Source organism: Epinephelus lanceolatus, chromosome 4, assembly GCF_041903045.1.
Source record: "Epinephelus lanceolatus isolate andai-2023 chromosome 4, ASM4190304v1, whole genome shotgun sequence".
Classification (NCBI taxonomy): domain Eukaryota; kingdom Metazoa; phylum Chordata; class Actinopteri; order Perciformes; family Serranidae; genus Epinephelus; species Epinephelus lanceolatus.
Window position 1 is genome coordinate 31,373,548 of NC_135737.1, and position 21,494 is coordinate 31,395,041.

A 21,494-nucleotide genomic window follows, 5' to 3' on the forward strand; every position below is an offset into this window, starting at 1 on the left:
TCAACCCCTGATTGAATCACAGAATGAATTTACCTCACAGGTGGGATTTCTTTTCTTTCTTTTTTTTAATATAGGCCATCAGCACTTTAAACTTCTCTCGACTCCATCATCTGAAACAGGAAGGTACAAGCACATCCCATGAAAATGTGCGCTTTGTTTTTGTAACGTAGTGTTTATCTAGGCTACATGCTGTGTGCGAGTGTGTGCATTTGTTTCAGTGTGAGGGTGGGATGTAAGAGTACAGCAGAATATAGCCAGGGTCTGACAAGATAAGAGCATTGCAGCATTGTGTGTGTGTGTGTGTGTGTGTGTGTGTGTGTGTGAGAGAGAGAGAGAGAGAGAGAGAGAGAGAGAGAGAGAGAGAGAGAGAGAGAGAGAGAGAGAGGAGGGATGAGAGAGGCTGACTCATTGACTCTTTGCTGCTCAGTGCCTGTTCATGCAAATGAGAGTGTGTTGACATGCCAGAGTCTGCTCACAAAAGACAATCCATTAGCTGTCCGTTCCACCTCCCGCTATTCTTCTCTCCATCTTTCTCTCTCGTACCTCAAGTCCAGTGTGCCTCTTTCTCCTCATGTATCTCACGTCTCCCTCTCCCCGTACTCCCCCTCTATCTCTGCCTCTATTTTCACCTCTGGCCCTTCCAGCTGTTTTTTTTATCCTTTCCTCTCCCTCACTCCTTTTCATCTACCTTCAGCTTCTTTCCTGCCTATGGCAATCTCAACCTGAATCTGTACATTTAAATCATCTTGGTACAATGTGAACATCGCAGTGTGTGCTGCTCAGGCCTTGCTATTATAAGGCATAGCCACGTCTGCAGTACAATAAAAACCTCAAGTATAAATACACAATATGGATCCCACTGTGTGCTGTGATTGGCTAGTACTCGTCACGTTCACTTATTGAGGTTGGAGGAAGTTAGGTTTAGGGCAAAGAGGTCATGGTTAGGGCTAGCATTAGCCAATCAGTGATACTGTCTGAGATTAAAGTGGCAAATTTAGCCTATGTGAAAAAAATGTCAGGTGACATTGCATAAAGAGTAGGGCTGCCCCTGACTAAGAATTTTCCTAGTCGACCAATAGTCATCATTTAGTGCCATTAGTCAACTAGTCACCCGCGTGTTTACGATATTAATTTGATTATTAAGTGATATATTTTGGGCGGGGCAACACAATGGTTTGAGCTGAAGGTGTGAGAAAGAATAGTATCAGTAACATTGTTAACACTGTGCTACATTACAGAGAAATACAAAACCGTACTAATGACCCTTCATTAATATAGGCCTATATTTTATCTACAAGTGCACGTCACACACTGAGCGAGCCGCCTGTTAATGACGCTGTCGGCAAAGCAGTAATGATTGTGCTAAGTGGCTAATGGGCATGTAGCTACTTCCATGTTTCAGATGATACATCATGTTTGTAGTCGACCAATGAAGATGAGTTAACATATCACCTTGGGTTCGTCCTTCACCTTCTCAAAATGATCCCACACTTTGGATTTCCTGCCCGACACGTTATTAACTAGCCTGTGGAATAACAGCAGGTACCAGCCCTGGAAATTAACGTTACTCCTGTCTGACTGCTGCTCAGTGCGGCCACTTCCTGTGTCCGTCCTTTCAAAATAAATTCCCATGATAAATTACCAAGGATGCCCAGGAATAACCACCCAGGTGTAACTAGCAATGTTGGCTACGGACATCTGATCCCATTCAATAAAAACGGAAATGATTGTAATTTGATTAAGACGTGTCATCAAATAATTGTTAGCTAGGTTTGGAAAAGCATGGTACCTGCAAATGTTATTAATTTTTGAAGTAGCTACATACTGACAGCTTCACCTTCTCATTTTGGGCGAGATGTGAAGTGGATACATGTGTTACAGATATATTTGTGTTCAGATCTTAAATGTGCATTTACATGTAGTGGTTATGAGAAGAGTTTGAGAAAAGTTTAGTCAATTCACAATTACTCTGTACAATTAAGTTAAAAGGGCAAGATAATTCAACTTACGATGTATTTTTCAAGGTAAATAACACTAGCATAGATTACTAATGTATTCATTTGATGATGTATTTAACCAGACTCCCAAAACCCCAATGTTTTTCTATTGTTCCAGCTCTATACAATCTGTTTCCACGCCTTGATACAATGCATTAAAACATTATAACAAGCATGGTTTATCTGTGAAGAATTCTCAGAGTTTCTGGTGCAGAACCTTGAAAAACTGTTATTTCTTTGTGGTGACGATGCAGCGACCTTGAACAAGGGCTCAGTGTAAATGTGTAACAGCCTGCTACAAAGAAGAATCACTACTACATACTGACTAGGACACAACATACTAGCCCTCTCTTACAGTTTGCTGTGTCTTTATCTGCTTTTGCAAAAATACATTTTACATGCCTTTCCTACTTTCTGCCTCCCTGAAGTTCAGTGGGCCATCTTCATTTCTCTTTTCTCTGTGTTATTCTTTCCCTCTTTCATCCAGCTATTTATTCCAGTGCTTTTATTTCTCATATTTTCTTCTTTTTTTAGCCTTCCCACCTCATTTTCTCTGCCTTCCATCTCTCCTACCCTTCCCCCTCTTTCTGTGTCGCTTTCTTTCCTAACCACTATGTTCATTCTGCCCTTCCTTCCTCCTTCATTCACTCACCTCCTCTTTCTCTGCGCTGTGATGACAGAGATGCAGGCAGAAGGAGAGGAGAGTGCTGAGTTTAACAGAGACGCACATCTAGGCCAACACAACTGCCTCCAGGGATGTGTGTATATATGTGTGTGTGTCGATGTATGTTTGTAGCTGTGCATCAGTGTGTGTGTGAGAGAGTTTGAGGCAGAAAATGAGAGTGACAGAAGAACATAGACACTGAGAGTAAGGCGGTGAGACACTGGTATAATTATACCTACTGTACATGATTAAAAAAGCAACAACGGTTGTTAGATGGAAACTTCAACCTCCATTGTGTAACAGGAAAATGTAATGAAACAGTTACATAAAAACACAACAGCACAACAGTAGAACAACTCTGAACACTAATAGCAGTCTTGCAGTCCTGGAAGGTTATGCCGGTCCTGCGGGATGGCGTGATGAAGTTGCTGGTCCTGATGCTGTGATGCAGGGCAACCCACATTTGAGGCTGCAGTGTCCACAGACAGGGTACTGATTTAGTCTAGACTTCATGGTGTAACCATGATACAGCACCTGGTATACTGACACAACACCACTTTATCCTGTTAAAACAATTTTCAGAACTTGGATTCATTTTTATGAAAAACCCTTTTGATTTGTTTGTTTGTTGGACCCTTACAGACTAAAGGAATATGAATAACTTACCAGGTAATCGATTAATGGACACATATTCTGACTTAATGACAGCATTAGAGGTTGGGAGTCACAATTGTTTTTGTCTCTCTTGTTTACCAGGCCGCTAAATCTGAATGAATTACTATACTCTTTGGTGTTCAAGGTTTCGTTAAAATGGACTGAATGATTTGATTGTGGAGAATCTTACCAAGCATTGAGGTGCAATCTAGACAGCTAACTAACGCTAGCTCAAGCGGGTTGCCAACAACCTGATTTTATACACCCAACTGCTTGGCAAACAGACCAGGGTTATTATTTAAGTGTGTGTATGATCCATACTAGAAATGTACATACAGACAAAAGCCATAAATGGCGTGCGGCAAAAAAATATTCAACAATGTCTACAATCAGGGCTTCCACCTCACCATCTGTGTCGCCAGTTCCCTCTCTCTGAAATGTTCCTAAGTGTGGGTCACAGTTTCTAGCATCAAGTCTGCTTCTATAGATCACAACTTTTGCGTTGGGGGAAATGGCACACGCCACTTTCAGGCCTCATTTTGTGCATATGTAATTTTTATAAATGAGACCCCTGGCATCTAATTGAGACAGGCCTTTATTTGTCAAAATGTGTAGCCACACCAGGCTAGAAAAAGGGACTGGACATTTAATTGGGACTTGGCTTTTAATTGAAGTTTTACGGTAGATATTTAGAGCCATTTTCAATACCACTGAGAGCAATTGAATATTTTTATTAAAAAATAAAAATAACAAGGCTAAAGCATGACAAGGACAACTTTTCTTAGTTAGTTCCAGAGAGCAGCAGAATGACTGTAGTAAACATTAACAATGACAAAGAGCAAAAGAGCACAGCTGGTACCAGTGTAGTGAAACTGCAGAAAATGATTTTTGAAGCCATTTCAAATATTCAGTATCAGTAAATTCAGTGGTTCTCACTGGTCCAGCCACAGGGTCCAGATTTCTCTGTAGCCATTAGTTCAAGGTCCACAGCATCGTACTTGTGTTTGGCCATGTTGTCGAGCTAGTTTGCTGTCGCTGTTAAGTAGCTGTCAGTTCTCTCACTCACTCTAAAGCAGGAAACGGCACTTCAAAACAAAAGCTCTGTGCCAGAAATTCACCATACTTCAAAATAAAGTTTTTTTGTTTTTTTTTAACAAAATTGACACAGTCCAGAGTAACTTGCGGTCCATTCAGAGTGGACCCTCGACCCACTTTTGGACTGTGACCCACCAGGAAACCAAAGGATAAATTGATAATAGTAACAAATCATTAACTGTAACTGTAGCTGTCCTATTTCACAAAATGTCACATCTATTTTTTTCCATCATATACACACACTGAATGTACAAAATATCAGGGGCATCCTCCCGATACAGACTTGCAACCCATTTACTAAAATCCATTCGTCTCAAGGAATAAAAGATCTTTTCAAACCATTTTTTCCTCATTTGTAATTGCTAAAGATTTAAAGGACAACATGGATCTTATTTTTGTAGTCTTGCTGAGATCTGTAGAGGTGGTAAAAAGAAGGAGAAAGATGCCACCCTGTAACTTGCCCTGTCTGACGATTGTAGCGATGTTGTTGCGTTCCCAGATCTCAGCTAACATTTCGGGTAAATTCCTGTCATAAATGAGCTTTTGAGTGGGTGTTTAAACTCCCACATGACACTGTGACTACTGCTGTGTTGCTGTGGCAGCGTGTGCAGATGTTAGGCATACGGTAAATGTGCTAGTAGAATAACCGTGCCTGTTAAACTACTGAATGAATATATGTGAGTGTGTTCTGAATCTGTCAGTTTGTACTAAGTGGATCACACCAGGCTGTGTTTGAGAGGATGGGTGTGTCTTGACCTCAGACCCTGTGGGTTGTCGGCAGTATGTGCATATATGTTTGTATGTGTGTTTATGTGTATGTATGTCAATGTTTCTGGGAAACAGACAGTCAGGGGCAGCATGTGTGTCTCCCCACTGGATGTATTCTGTGTGTGTGTGTGTAGATGTAGACTGTATGTATTATGCAGACCTAGGAGAGCCTTGTGCTATAAATAAAACAGGGCTGCAGTGTGCTCACTGGCGGAATAATCTATCTGACACTATGGAGAAAGAGAGAGAGAGAAGTAATTGAAGAGACAGAGAGGGGTGGAGGGGGGGCAGCAATGAAAGACAGGTGAATACGGAGAGAGAACGAGAAACTAAAGAAAGCGAAGGAACGGGGGCAAGGACTGAGCAGGAGGAAGAGAAATCGTGCCCAGGGAGAGACGAGTGGCTTATCCATGGGGCTTCTCGTAGTTAGAACCGTGAAACAGCGAAGAGTCATATTCAAAAGGGCAGCGATGTCTTTCCTCAACATCTCCTTGGGTAATCAGTCAGCCATGCCCGTTTCAATCTCTCTCTTCTGTATCTGCAAGGACCAAGAGGCAGGCTGTTTTGTTTGTACTCCTCACACCTTTGCTGAGGACATTCAGCAGGACCTTCGCATATTTGTCATCATGTCGAAGTGCTTGTGAGCAAAGTGTCGAGAAGCTAGTGAAACCAATTCTTATTCATCATTTGCAAATACTGTTAACAATAAGACTGCAACTGTTAGTACAGCTGCAGCCCATTATCTTCTGTTTGATTTTTGATTTGTCTCATAACTCGAATGCTTAATCTCAAAAACATTACATATGATCCTAGTTTAAGCATTTGTTGTTCTAAAATATGTGGATAGACAGTGTGTGTCAAACCAGAGACTATGGGCCCTATTTAGATGGTCTAAAGCGGACGGCGGAGGGCGCATAATCCATGTCGCAAGTGTCATTGCTATTTAGATGCAGGTGCAGTTGTCATTTTCACACCCTGCGCCCTTGTCGTCTAACTAGCAAATGAACTTGCGCTTCTCTGGGTGTGTTAGTTGTTAGTCTAAAATTGAGGAGTGGTCAGGCGCAGTCATGGCGCGTTGCTAGTTAGATGACGTAAAAAGCAAATGCGCCAGTGACCAACAAAAACCTGGTCTAAAGTCCACGGCGCAGTATTTTGCTGTTAAACAAGTTAGTAATATGCGTCTCTAGGCGGGTGCACAACGCGCGTGCACTCTGCTCAGACGCACACAGAGCAGCCACACATGCAAAAGATAACAAATAAAAATATGATTACAGTGTGAAAGGTTATTATTGTGCACATTAAAATGTTTATCAGAAACACGTCTTAATGATCAGTCATTAATCAGAATGATCTAATCGCAGTAATAATGGTCATCATAATTTGTAATAATGACAAATGAAATTGTGAAATCCTCGGGGAGCTTGGGTGCCTGTCTGCTGTCCCCATAGATCTGGTTCTGATGGGCCTTCACCTCCCACACGAGGAGTTGGTAGGTCCGACATCTAGCTCTCCGCTGTGTGCTCCAATCACGCCTCTTTTAAAGGGAATGAGAGGTGACACTCTGATTGGCTTATTGAATGATACGCCCAAAACACACCCATGACTAATTCACAGAGTAAGTCCAACCCTTTTAGACTCTCTGCCATGGCGCACAGTCTAAAAACGCGCTGTCTTACTAGCAAGTGACTGGGACACGCCCATGCGCCGCACGCCTGGCAGGGCCCATTATGTTGATGACAGGATTGTCTCCTTAATAACTAGGTCACCAGTTTACTCAGTTTTTACAAGCACTTTCCGTACAGGGCAGCATGCATTATATATTAGGCCTCCCATTGCTAAATTAAATTTACTGTCAACCTAATCACAGTAATCTGCTCTTGCTGTAATCTCGTTGTATGTGCAACATTGTGTGCGTGTATACATTAAAGCAGTGGTTCCCAACCAGTCTGAATGGACTGCAAGCGACTCTAAAATGTGTCGAGTTTGTAAAAAACTACATGTATTTGTAAGTAAAGTGAATTTCTGGCACAAAGCATTTATTTTGAAGTGCTGTTTCCTGCTGTAGAGTGAGTGACAAACGGACAGCTGCATAACAGAGACAGCAAACTAGCTTCACAACATGGCCAAACGCAAGTATGATGCTGAGTATATTAAACTGTGTGGACCTTGAACTAATGACTAAGGAGAAATCTGGACCCCATGGCTGGACCAGTTGGGAACCACTGCATTAAGTGTGGATACATGACCCGAGCCAGGCCGGGTTTGAACAAATATTCACAAATTATGTTGAGGTTCAGGTCTGGTTTGGCCTACTTCACATGTTGATTCAAGTTCTTTTTGTGAAAATATGGTGTAAAAATGATGGAGGCAAGCTGTAACCATGGTAACAACCATTGCTTGACAGGGTGACACAAGCTCAGTGTTTTAGCTTATGTTAAGTGCGTCCGCTTCAGGTCAGTTTGGGCATAAAAACAGAATGCCTGCCAGGTTTAGGTCAGGTTCAGTTACTACTGTCTGGACAGGGGTTATGTTTGGATAGAAATCAAGCTGCACTCTAGTACACATGTGGTTAAGTATGTGTGTGTGTGCATATGCATGGGTTTGTGCGCAGGCATGTAAGCATAGAAAGGTATGTTTGTGTTCAATATGTTCATAATTTGTATGCTTGTAGGCGCATTTTCCAAAGATTCAAGATTCAAGATTCAAGACCTTTATTTGTCCCTGAGGGGCAATTGATTCTGCCGCAGTAGCAATAAAAACAACAGCAACAAACAACAATGACAACAACAAGGTTGACACACACAAGGCAACAGTCACATAAAATCAGTCGTATCTAAATAAATAAAAACGCATACTTGAATAAAATATGAACTAATGATGGTGCTACCTGTACTGTACAGAGTTAAGCAGTGAGATGGCAGAGGGTATGAAGGAGAATTTGTATCTGTTAGTTTTGGCTAATGGTTGTCTGAGACGGGAACTAGAGGGCAGGAACTTAAATTCTGAATGCAGGGGGTGAGTGCTGTTGGACATAATGGATTTTGCCTTCTTTGATAGCTGGTTATTGTACAGATCTGAAAGGGTTTTTTGCTGAGTGCCAATGATTTTGCTGCTGACTTTTGTTATCTTGGTTAATGAGTTTTTCTGTTTCAGATTGAGTGATGCAAACCAGCAAATAAAAGAAAAGGTGACAACAGACTCAATAAAAGATCTATAAAACATTGTCATCAGAGATCTGTCGACCTGGAACTTTGCCAACTTCCTTAGACAAAACAGACGCTGCTGGCTTTTCTTGATCAGCATGTCGGTGTTTCCCTCAAAAGTCAGTTTATCGTCGATTATGATGCCCAGGTACTTGTACGAATCGACAATCTCCACAATTTCTCCATTTACAGTGGCGTTTACAGGGGCAGGGTGGTTGCATCTAAAATCAATGCACATGTCCTTTGTTTTTGTGACATTCAGTTCCAAAAAGGCTTCATTGCACCACTTTAAAAACTCATTTAAAACGGGACCATGGGACATTTCAGTGTCATTTAACAGGCTCACAATAACTGTCATCTGCAAATTTAACAATGTGATGGTTGTCAAATTTACTACGGCAGTCGTTTGTGTACATGATATAAAGGAGAGGAGAGAGAACACAGCCTTGTAGGGATCCAGTTGATGCTTTTGATAGAGTGGATATGTGCTCATTTACTCTAACCCTCTGAGACCTGTCAGTGAGAAAGTCCAGGATCCAACCCACAATGTTACAGTCCAGCTTGAAATGTTCGGTGAGCTTTTCCACCAGCAGGTGGGGCTGAATCGTATTGAACGCTGAGGAAAAGTCCACAAATAACAAAGGCAAAGCTAAAGTTGTTGCCACAATATGACCTTGACATGTTTCCGTAGACCTGCAATGAAGTTGGTAAATGGAAAAAATAATTACATATTTAATTAGCTATATATTCAAGAGTCATTCTTAAATCACTCTTATACACCTAAATTCATGTAGGGAGAAATTATAGAAGAAAATACAATGAATCATTATTTGTTAATGACCTATGTTGGAGCACATTAGTTCAAGAAAAGCAAGTATCAGGTTGACATGACATCCATAGTAACGAGAGGCAAATAATGAGCATGCTGTCTAGATCTCACAACCTGTCTTCCATCCCCCCTCTCCTCTGGCTCGGTGTATTTCTGCAGGATTGTCTGTAACATTTCACTTTCTCTAAGTGAATATCTATAAAAAAAATTAAGATTCACTTTTAATTTCTCATTTAATTGCTCCTCCTCACAGGTCATGGAGTTGAAGGGTCAGATGATCCATGTGCCCGAGTCCTGCTCCCTGATGTTCCTGGGCTCGCCACGTGTTGATAAGCTGGAGGAGCTGATGGGCAGGGGCCTCCATCTGTCAGATATCCCCATCCACGATGCCACACGGGACGTTATCCTGGTGGGGGAGCAGGCCAAGGCCCAGGATGGACTAAAGAAGAGAATGGACAAACTTAAGGTAGAGCGGTTGGTGGAATATGTTTGTTTGAATTTACAGTAAGCTGATCACATACACTAGCTTGTGTCACAGCCGAGGCATTACTGGTAAAATGATTTGTTGTTAGGGTCGCAGGCTTTAATTACAACTAAGCCTTACTAACAGGCCACAGCATACACTAAACGACCAAATGACAACCTGCGACCATGACACTTGAAATAGTGAAAATGCAAAAAAAAAAAAATTCAGTATGTTTGGTAGCTTTTTATTTTTGTTTTCCATCATGTGAGACGATTCACTGAAGCGAACATGTTAAATCCAGCGTATCGGCTGATTCATGATGGCTGGAAGAACATGGCTCCCGGGACTTGCTCTTATAATTTGCTTTCAAAGTACCCTTGAGCAAGCCACTGAGTCTTGACCCAATCCTATGCATCTGCTCGCTGCAACACTCTCACACTGCGACTACTCCCCCAGGCCGCTGTTATAAATAGCTATATCTTAGTTGACTTGCCTGCTCGAACAATGGTATAGCACTGCATCAGGCAGATTTGGCATTAAGAAGCTCGCCCACAGACACAGTTATGCGTATGCAGATACACACAATCAAAAATGAATCAAACTAATACACAAATACATTTACGTGCACCAGCAGTTTTAATTTGGTGCAGTACTCCCACATCTCCGCATCGTTGTCATCAGTGCCTTCATCAAAGCAAAGCACACAGAACAAAACCCCCTAATCTCCTTCTCGTCTCTCTCCTCCCAGGCCACATTAGAGCGGACTCACCAGGCGCTGGAGGAGGAAAAGAGGAGAACCGTGGATCTCCTCTATTCCATATTTCCAGGTGATGTGGCACAGAAACTGTGGCAGGGCCAGCCAGTGCCTGCTCGCAAATTTGATGACGTCACCATGCTGTTCTCAGACATCGTGGGTTTTACTGCTGTGTGTGCCCAGTGTACACCCATGCAGGTCATCTCCATGCTGAATGAGCTTTACACACGATTCGACTACCAGTGTGGCATTCTGGATGTTTATAAGGTCAGTAGACAGAGAGATGCACACATCTTCTTTATGTGATGTAGTAATACCTGCTGAGATAGGATGTTGGGATGATGCGAAACACACTGGGAGGGTTACCATCCACAACTTTTGATAAACACAAAAATAACCATTCTAATATGTGACGAACTAAATTGAACCGAACCGGACTGCTTGATGGAAACAAGGCTTTATAGAGCCTCCTCTCCATGGGGTCTTCAAAGTGTCACCATCTGTCTCTGAAACTAAATCTTTAGGTTGTGCCATTGTCTGTGCACAGGATGTATTTGTGTGTGTGTGTGTGTGTGTGTTCTCTTTACATGTGAATGTGCTATCATGAATAGGCGAGCTTGAGCTTGTGTTGTGGAAAAAGTAACTTATTAATGGCCAGTCTGTGGGAGCTTAACAAAGATGTGTCAATATTGTCCATCTGACAGTGTGGCCTAGTTACAGTCTTCACTGTAGGCAACCGTCCATAGAAATAGAATTTTATTTCTATGCTGCCATCTCTTCCTCCTTTCATCCTTACTTTCTCTCATCAGATCAGTATTTCTTCTTGTTTTAACTCTTTCCACCTTTCCTTCTTTCCATCATCAGCATCATCGTTACTCTCTATCTCTATACCTCAATCCCTGTGACATCACCATATACCTGCCACTTTCCCCCCTCAAAAAATGCATTTTTTCCTGTGTTATCTCTCAGAAATGTCATGTACTGTATCAGATGCCTGGAGAAAGAGAAGAGGAGATACAGAGAGTGTTTATGTGTGTAGCAGTTGCAGAGTGAGTGTGTATGTGTAAGAGAGAAAGCAGGAACAGGAGGACATGGTGAGAAGATTGGCGCACTCATATGTTGCCATTGTCATGGTTACTGTCGAAATGATTTAGCCAGTGGCAGGCCTAAATGAGAGCAGTTTGTCTCCTAGTTTTCTTTCCCCCTCCTCTCCTTCTCCTCTCTTGTGCAATCTATTTTTCTTTTTTGCTTTAAGGACTGTGGTAGCTGCTGTGACACCTAGCTCACTCCTTCAACTGGAAATATGTGAACACATCCATGAAAGTGAAACTCCTTGTTTTGCTTTATTAACATGCATTTGAATTTGGCTTTGGGAAGTAATTCAATTACTGCAGTCTCTGGCATAATAAGCCCAAACGTGGACTAGGAATGACTTCATGACTTAAATCTTAATTCATCTGTCTATGCAGCTGTTGTTGAGGTTGTGGAACGAGCTCTTTTCACAACTTACTACCATTCCATTAAGGGAGCACTTTTGGAGAATAAAACCTCCCTTAGTGTTATGGCCAACAAATTAGGATTGTCAAAGCGGTGTCAAAATTCAGGCTAAATCTTGCACTGTCAACTGTATTTCCATAACAATGTTTTACAGAAACAAATAATAAATATAATAAAAAAAAAATCTCTTTCAGTGGGGACAAATATTTTGGGGTAAGTTGCCCAAATTGATTGCCTACTGTATGTGGGAAACACTGTGCTGTTGCTTAAAAGATTAAGTGACATGGTCTCATCTCTCTAATCCAAGCATCTCTCCCTACCAAACCATTAACATTTCACACCCATTTTTAGCTTAAAGCTAACTTTGGCACACTAAAATGCATCAGCCATTTATGTTTAAAGGAATACTTCACCCACAAAATGATCATTTGTATATCAATTACTCACCCTGTGTTACGTTGTATTTTCTGACATGCCTCCACGGTGAACGAAGAGAAAATTCTTGATGAACTGAAGTAAAGGAGGCCACGTTGAACAACAGAAAAACCCTCTCGCTACTCATGCAGGATAATCTAAGTCTCATTTGTCCAGTCGTATGATCAGTACTTCCCAAACCTTACTAGGCTATTTAAAACACACGTATACATGTAGTGCACCTGGGCAAGTACCTGTGTTTGAACTCTGCTTGTGCATTCCACTGAGCAAAGTTTAAATGCCAAGGCACGCTACTCATCTGTGCATGAGGCTGTTAATGCACATGTGTTTTAAACTCCCATTTACTCCAAATCATCAATCATCAAGAACTTTATCCATTTTTTGATTATTCGTTCACTGTGGAGGCATGTGGGAGTAATAATAAAAGTTTTCTTTATGAATTCAAGGTAACATGAGGTGAGTAATTTATATACAAGTTTTGTGGGTGAATTATTCCATATTTCCTTATGTATGATAATAATGGGAAAAAAACATTTGTCTTGTGTTTTATAAATTGCAGTCAAACTATTAACTAAATTGAAAAACATCTAGTGAGATGGAAGATTTTGTGATTATGGGCCATATTTCTGTGATGATACATGGTAAAGGTGAGGCTGAATTTCAGGGACCTTGTGATAGTTGCTGTGGCAAAAGATGAATCAATAAAAATTCCTTTTATGTTTGGGTTTTCTGGCCTCTCAGACTGGGTCACAAGCAGTGCAAGGTGCTGTAAGTGGCTTTCGTGAGATCCTCTCCAAATGCTCACCACCTCTTACTGTGAACGATGCAGGCCAAGAGAGAGAAACAGTCAGACACTGTAGTTCTTACATTACAAGAGGAATGAAGGAGTGCTTTTAATTTCTGCTACTCAGTGGAGATGGCATAAGTGATTGAATGGCTACATAGTTTCACACATCAGTGTATTACACTCAAAGCCAGACTAATTCATTTTAGTTTCTGCCCTTCCTCCTTCATTTCTCACACAGATTGAAACAATAGGCGATGCCTATTGTGTGGCAGGAGGACTTCACAAGAAGGTTGATAGTCACGCGAAGCCAATTGCACACATGGCTCTGAAAATGATGGAGCTTTCCGAGGAAGTGCTGACACCTGATGGGAAGCCTATCAAGGTAAGTTTTATCTTTTGCGACACAAACTAGATGAATTCCCTTTCTTTCTGTATTTTACATGTTCATAGTTTGCGCTCATAGCATAAGTTTAGATTACGTGACCACTAGGGGTGTAACGATACATCAATCCACATCGATACATCAATTCATTGATTAACGATCAGATTATATCGATGCAAAATGAAAACATCGATCCATATCGTCATCTTAAAGATACACATTTATTTTGAAATTCACATAGCACGTCTGTGTCACCATTTCTGGGCAAACGCGCCTCCGCTCAAACAACAAACAGAGCTCAGAAACAAAATGGTCAAATCATATTCTAGTTGTTTTTGTGAGTTGATGTAAATGATTGTGTTAGATGGGCATATGATATTGCATCATATCGATCGCAGACTCCTGAATCGAATCGAATCAAAATCGCATCGTGACAGACTTTGTGATATCGGTAAACATCGTATCGTCATCCAAACAAATCGATATAATATCGTATCGTGATGAAGCTGGTGATTTACACCCCTAGTGGCCATGTGACTTGTTATGATCTGTATGTTCGTTTGCTTTGTCTGTTCATGCATCTCTGTGTGCTGTTTTACATTTAATCAGCTGTATTTTACATATTAAAATGTATCTCCTGTTTATCGTGCTCATCTCTTCGTGGTTTTAGCCTCTGTCTCCAACTGTAGTCTGGCCTCTGAATGTTTTGTATAATGGATGTGAGTCTGTGCCTTAGTGTTTGCATGAAAATTAACATGTGGGTACAGTTCAGGATTCTCCCGGAAGAATAAAAGGTAAACTGTGTGTCCAATTGATGATTATCAGTCTGTTTGTTTGTCTCTACTTTTCCCAACTTGTAAAAACACAGACGGTTTTTGTCCCTAACATCGTGGCCTTCCTGATTACCATGAAGCGGATGTACAATCAGTCACCTGCTGAGCTGAAGCATGCACATCCTGACACATGTTGTCATCAATTGTTAGTTTACGACAGCTTAAACAATCACAAAACTCATCAAATACATGGCTTTTGTTGTGTGATATAGAGCCACTGCTCATTTTCCCCAAAGTTTAATAAGCTTAATATTATATTTCTTTAAAAATGTAACAAATTCTTCTGATTCTTCCACCACCAAACGCTGCAGGAAGCCCTGTAGTTAAGGTGCACCATCCACTGAGCTGCCCCTGCATTATGAAAATGCATTAAGATGCTAACAGTGGCTTGTAACATTTGTACAAGCTTTGAGATTAATGATAGAGAGCAGCGCCAAAGACAAGAGTTTAATACATTTTGACAATGTTATTGAGATCTACTGTGCATTGCCAAAAGATCTACTTCGTGTACGACCACCCTTAAGCTAACCACTAAAGACTTTATGTAGAATTAAATGAATTAGCCAGTTTAGCCATGACCCCTTCCTGCTGAGGACAGTTTCCTTTAATCTTTGCCTTCGGTCTGATATGGTAATTGAAAGTTTGTCCATCTGTGTATCTGTTTGTACCTGTATCTAAATGGCTTTCTGGTTCTGAATTGATTGATCATTTCAGGATAGTCAAGGTTACAGCACTAGGGACCACGTCATGTGCGGTTGCCATGGTGATGACAAAATATATTACTGACTGGAAGGGTTTGTGTTGTGATTGACATATTTTGCTATACTTTGGTGTTGGACATTGATAGGTCTGGAAATTGATTTGATTTTTTGGATTTCAGTGGCGTTATCAATTTTGCTTATTGGCTTGATCCTTTATTTAAACTCTATCAATTTGATATTGATGGAATCAAAAGGAGGCCTATACAGGTTTTCAGTCAGTGCAACTGTTTTATTATTTCTGAACATAGTGTGAAATGAGGGGATATTTGTGTACAAAAACATGCCAGCATTGATAAATGGAATTGATAAGCTCTGAGGCACGTGATTCTGATGGATCAGACAATATGGAACTGGTTCTTGATTCCCATTTCTAGACATGGATAGATGGATGGATGTGGAAAATGGGAAGATGGTATAGGTATAAGGGATCTCAGTGGACAGATGAATGATTGATGAAGATTGGATTTACTCAATCTACTCAGTCATTTTCATAAAGAGTGACATAGATTGAGAGATGCCTCACTTTAAAAAAAAAAAAAAAAATCATTATTTTGCTTCTAGCTTTGTGTCACTTGGGGTAGTTGTTTGATGTGCTCCCAGAAATGTCATGTCAATGTTCTTCAGCATCTCCCCACAGCCTCACCATCTGGCACATGATTCCCATTATTTAACATGATCTCATCCCAACTCGTCATATTCTGCCACTTGGGCAGAAGCCCTGGCCTTACTAAAATGATCAAGGGGCAGCCTTTTGTGTTGTATTTTGACACCGAAGGGATCAACGGTTAACTAAGTAGTTTAGGCAACAAAACTACTTAGTTGTGGTCAGGAAAAGATTGTAAATGTTGCTGAAAAGCATCTGGCTTTGAGAAGCACAGACACCGCAAACAATGTTGTCTGGTGTTTGTTGGATCCTATCGACCTCCTCTCCTGCCCACTTTGAGTGGATGTTTTTTTGGCAACGATTTGACTACCTTAATATTGAGTTATATTGAATCCAATCTGATAATTAAATTTACCCAAATGTTGACTGAGTTTGTATCTGATGCACAGAAATAAGCTGTAGCCTTCCAAATTTGACACATTTTAATTTCATGAACTATGTGATCAAAATGCTTAACGCCCTGGTTCAGAACTATTAAGTTGATCATTATAAAATATAAGTATGATATGAATAAAAGTTCAACTAGTTTAAAAATGGGAGAGAAAAACATATCTTTCTCAGCAACAACAAAAACACACCCAGCCACTCACATTTATACTGAGGTTTTACAGAGATGCCTTTTACCTCATAAACACCCTAAGGCCAAGTACTGACACAGGCTTACAAATAGTTTACAAACCCGTAACAGCCAAGTTTATTTCTGGCATGTCATCAATTTACCCACAGAAATAACCTTAATTAGTGACAGCTCATATGAACTAGGGTCATTTAAACTGGTGAAAGTGATGGTCAGTGCTGGCTGAAGATGACAAGCTGCTTCCTGAATGTTTTACACTGACCTTTGCCGATGAGAAAGACAGAAGAAAAATAAATCATTCTGTACATTCACACACTTATATTGTGATTTGCAGTGAGATGCTGCACCGTGGAGCCTGCCTCACAAGTGTCAGTGGACGTTTCTTAATGTAGATGCATTTGTGTTTACAGTGCGAGATGGTTATATGTGCCTATGTGTGCTGTGCGGGTGTATGCATGTGATGTTTTGTTCTATTTATGTACCATATGCTTCTGAGTGTGTGTGTTGGTTTGCAACTGCCATGTGTTGTAACTGTAGTCTACTCTCTGTCTCACTCTCTGACTTACCTATTCCCTTTCCTCTATTCTGACCTCTTTTTTTCCTCTTTCTCCATTTTATGTTGTTGAGATATGATGTGTACGTCAGGCTGTGCGTACTGTATTCACCCAACACAACCCCACAAAGGTTGCTTGATTGACACCATTGCAGGAAACATTTTTTTCTGTACCATTGCTGTATTTTACCTGTCTCTGAACAGTATGTAATACAAAACAGTTATGTTACTAAAGGAAAAGCACGTGCTCCATACATCAACTGAATATGCACTTGCTGTGGAAGAAAAAAAAGGTAGAACTGACATTTTTCATCATGTGATGATCCACCTTCAGAGGGTTTAGAGCCTTTTTTGCTCAGATACATTGTTAAGACAAGATTAAGGTTAATCCATGTCATGTGTCCAGGTGGAACTGCATTTAACAGTACATTATGTAACAGTGGCGTCAGACAGACAAAGACAAGCTGCTGTTTTGTAGAAAAAAAGATGAGTATATTGAGCAGGGAGCAAAGGAAAGAGGCATAACTGAGAGAGTTGAGTTTTAACCTCTTAGGTTAATTTCGTAGAATGTAAAGGGAATACAGGATATGATTTATTTATGTCCATCCTCAGGCCAGTCTCTGTCAAGGTCAACCATCACCCTTAGGCGCCAATCACACGGAAAGCAGGAAAACGTTTTGCATGTTGCAAAACGTGAGGCGCACCACACTGCCTTTTTTTTTTTTTTTTTAAATTGAATGCCATTAGTAAAAAAAATGCTTGCTACACCTTTTAATTGTTGCCAACCACCCCATCATGTACTTACATTAACCTTCCTGTGTAATCAATCTACCGTTAATTATTTTCTTTTATTTCACAGTAATTAGTAGTTACTAAAATGAACAGGCAGAGGGTACTTGTTGTAGCTCTGGCTGAGGGTGAGAGGTTGTCAGCAAATAGTTCAGAGATCTGTGTGGGTACATGAGACCCTAAAAAAGAGGGTGGATCAGGGGAGTACCACCAGTTGGTACAGGAGCTTCCCCTCGATGTTTTCCATTTCCAGGCATATTTTAGGATGACTCAGAGGCAGTTTGACAACCTGCTGTCTATTTTCAGGCAGTACAGCTCTGGGTATCCAGCTACTGCTACCACCAGTTTCTCCTCCATTGTTTACCAACTATAAACTTCTTAAATCATCTGATTGAACAATGGGAAAAAAGATGCTGAAAAAAGAGATGAGGTATGGCACTTTTCCGCTTTAAGTTGAAGTTTTTTCAACTCGTGGAGTTCAGAGCACTCCAACAAAAAGGGCAGGTGCCTAGAGCGCGGAAATACGAGGTGTGTAGCAACGCAAAAACAACAAACAAAAGGCTTAATTCTCATTAAAAACAACAAAAACAAAAAGCCGTCTCCAGCTGCTAAAATGTTTTCTGTTTGTAATCGGGGACTTTGGCTGCCTTTGGTAACTTTGCTAGCTTGGATGTTTACTTGCAGTGTCATAAATATGAGTTATGTACAGTAAGTTACATTTACTTTTTTGGAGACGTTAAGATCAATGTTACTGACTTTCATTTGATCATATTCATTATATTACAGGATAAGACTGGCGGTATTCTTTTTTTTCTTTAAACTGGGAAAAACTCTTGTGAAATAGAAAATAGCACCCACAATATACTACATTCAGAAACATTAAATAGGCTATGTGCTGAATGCCACAGACATGGTAGGTAATTCAAGAGGTATTGAGATACAGGCTAACATTTTGTTAGTACAAGAAAAATCTAGAATAATGGCAGACTTCTGCTTTTAAGACTGCAAGTCCTATTGAAATTATTCAATCTATTTTAATGTCTCTTTTTTTTTGCTATGCGCACATTTGATTTTAACTTGTTTAAAAAGACAGATAAGAGTGACACAGATAGGAACAAAACATGTCTGTGAGAGAGAAGCTAAGACAGATAGCTGCAGAATAACAGACAGGACACTGTTCTGTGTACTGCTGTGCTCCTAACATTGTCCATTTGTCTCAAAATAGAAAGGCCTTGCCAAGCATTTTTGGCCTGCTCTCTTGCTCTTCCACTTTCTCTCCCTCTCTGTCTTTCCTCTTCCTGTCTCTGTCTTTCCCTCTCCCCCTCCTCTTCTCCCCCCCCCAATCCTCTCCACTGCAACCTCACTCGAACTCACTCCTTTCATTCTCCTCTTCCGTTCCTTACTTTCTTCTGCTCTCAGTTTTTATTCCTGTTGTGCTTTTCTATATTTTACGCTGTCTGTTATGCTCTCCTCTTTCTCATCCCTCCTCATTTCATGTTAGTATAAAGGAGAGTTATAGAGATATTCAGCACTTGAGCATGATAAATCCTGTTCAGTGAGTGCACTCAAACTCCAGCCAATGTTGCACTGTTATGCAAACTAGCACGAGAGCTGTGAGGGAGAACTGAGAGAAAATGTTTAGTGAGGGAGAAATGGAGAGAGCGATCCAGGGACACAGAGAGAAATATACAGATAGATATACAGCAAATACACCAAAGGAGAAACACATACAGACACCAAACATTGTTAGCTGTTTTCATAAATATTTCTGCATCAGTTTGAGGCCCGTAGCATGATGCTTTTGCATGTGTGTGCTCATGTGTATGAGTGAGTGTATGAATAGGTGAGTGGGTGTGAGTATTAGGGGTGTAGTGCTTATCTTGTCACTGCTAACATTGTTAAATGTGTTCATGTGGGCTTCCACCAAACATACATTACACCAGCGGTATCTGAGCATTTTGAATTCATAAATGACATTGCTTTTTTTACTGGATGTGATGTCACTATATCATCAGAATATTTTCTGACCGTATGTCCATCTTGCAGTTGCTAGCACCTTCAGCTCTGCAGTACACAAAGGTTTAACTAATCAATTAATCAACTCATTGTTTCAGCACTAAAAACCATAAAAACACTTTTTTTCCTTTGACAATAGTCTAACATCATTTGTGTATGTGCTATTGGTATTGCTATTATTAGGTACACCTAGTTATAATAATGCAGTCTACTGTAACAGCAACCCAATCGCCAGAAAAAAATCGTGGTATCATACGTTTCTGCAAACCACAGCTATGTTTTATTTGCATATTATTATGTGGACACTGTGAATAAGGTGGCGGCATGGTGGTGCAGTGGTTAGCATTGTTGCCTCACAGCAAGAGGGTTCCCGGTTCGAAGCCAGGGAGCCTGCATGTTCTCTCCATGTCAGTGTGGGTTTTCTCCGGGTACTCCAGCTTCCTCCCACAATCCAAAGACATGCAGTTTAACTGGTGACTCTAAATTGTCCGTAGGTGTGAATGGTTGTTTGTCTCGTTGTAATAGTCTGGCGACCTGTCCAGGATATACCCCGCCTGTCGCCCTGTGTCAGCTGGAATAGGCTCCATCACACACGTGACCCCTAACAGGATAAGGATGAATATGGTTAAGGTGTGGGAAGGTTTAGGCACAAAAAGAGCTTGGTTATGGCTAGGAAAACATCAGGTTTTGGCTTAAAATACCCAGTTTGGGGGCACAATCCCAGCAAGAAAAGTGGCTATGCCTGTAGAAATCGTGGCAATATCTCTGTCGACGGGTCACAACGAAACACCCAGGTTTTGAGCCTAAAAATCCAGTTTGCAGCTTGGCAAGCATCTCACTCAGGTGACATGCTTTCCACCGTCCTAGCCACCACCCAATGACAATGTCAGCGTATATATTATGTCACTTTTTGAAACATTGATATGATACGTATGACACGTGCAAATGTAACGTATCTGTGGTTTGCAAAATGTCCAGTGCCAACATTTTCTTTTGGTGATGGGGCTGTTCCTTTTTTGTCCACCTCATTTATACCAATGAGACTAAGCTAAATAATTCCAACTCTATTTATAATGCAATACAGTAGAGCAGCACCACAAACTTCGTCCTCCAAAAGGACAGGATTTATTGCAGGACTGTTTTGTCTGGATTACTTAAAGCGCAGTGTACCTAATGAACTGACAGCTAAGTGTATATGTAACAACACAGACTCTGTAACAACTCCCTCCTCTCTCTGTCTCAGTCTATCTCCATGTCTGTATCCTTCTGTCAGCTTGGCCAGAGGCTACAATGTGATTGGTCGTCTGTGCTGCTGCGCCGTTTGCTCATTGGCTCGGTGAGGGCCATGTGCTGTGTGGATGCTGACTCATAGTGAAAAAGGAGGGGGAGAGTGTATGAGTGTTACTGTGTCTGTGTTTTGAGACTAAGAAATAAAGAGGAGAGTGGGCGCTGGATGCAGATTTGTTTGTGTGTGTGTCTGTGAGTGGTTGTCTGTTGTAGAGATAGACAGACAAGTGCACGGCCATCTGTATGCAGTTTAACTGAAAAATAGGTCACACTAGTGCACCTAGCAGCCCTTTCTCCCTCGCTCTCTGTCTCTTGCTTCCTTTATCACTCCTCCTGTGCTGTCAAGGTTTTGCCGTCTAATTATAAGTTTATTTTTGTCTCTCTCTGTCTCCCTCCATTGTCTTTCTTTCTGTCTTTCTGTCTGTCTGTCTGGGCTCTTTCTACCTCACTACCCCCATCGCCTGTTGTTGCCATGACTACCTT

At 40.9% G+C, this 21,494-nt stretch overlaps 1 protein-coding gene across 1 annotated transcript in view; it reads left to right on the forward strand.

The window, feature by feature from the left end:
- gucy1a2 (guanylate cyclase 1, soluble, alpha 2) overlaps positions 1-21,494 on the forward strand; it is a 59,985-nt gene that overhangs the window by 29,532 nt on the left and 8,959 nt on the right. The window contains exons 5-7 of the mRNA XM_033631762.2: positions 9,464-9,676; positions 10,425-10,697; positions 13,388-13,531. Of these exons, the coding sequence (XP_033487653.1) occupies positions 9,464-9,676; positions 10,425-10,697; positions 13,388-13,531 (630 nt within the window). The remainder of the gene's footprint in view (positions 1-9,463; positions 9,677-10,424; positions 10,698-13,387; positions 13,532-21,494) is intronic.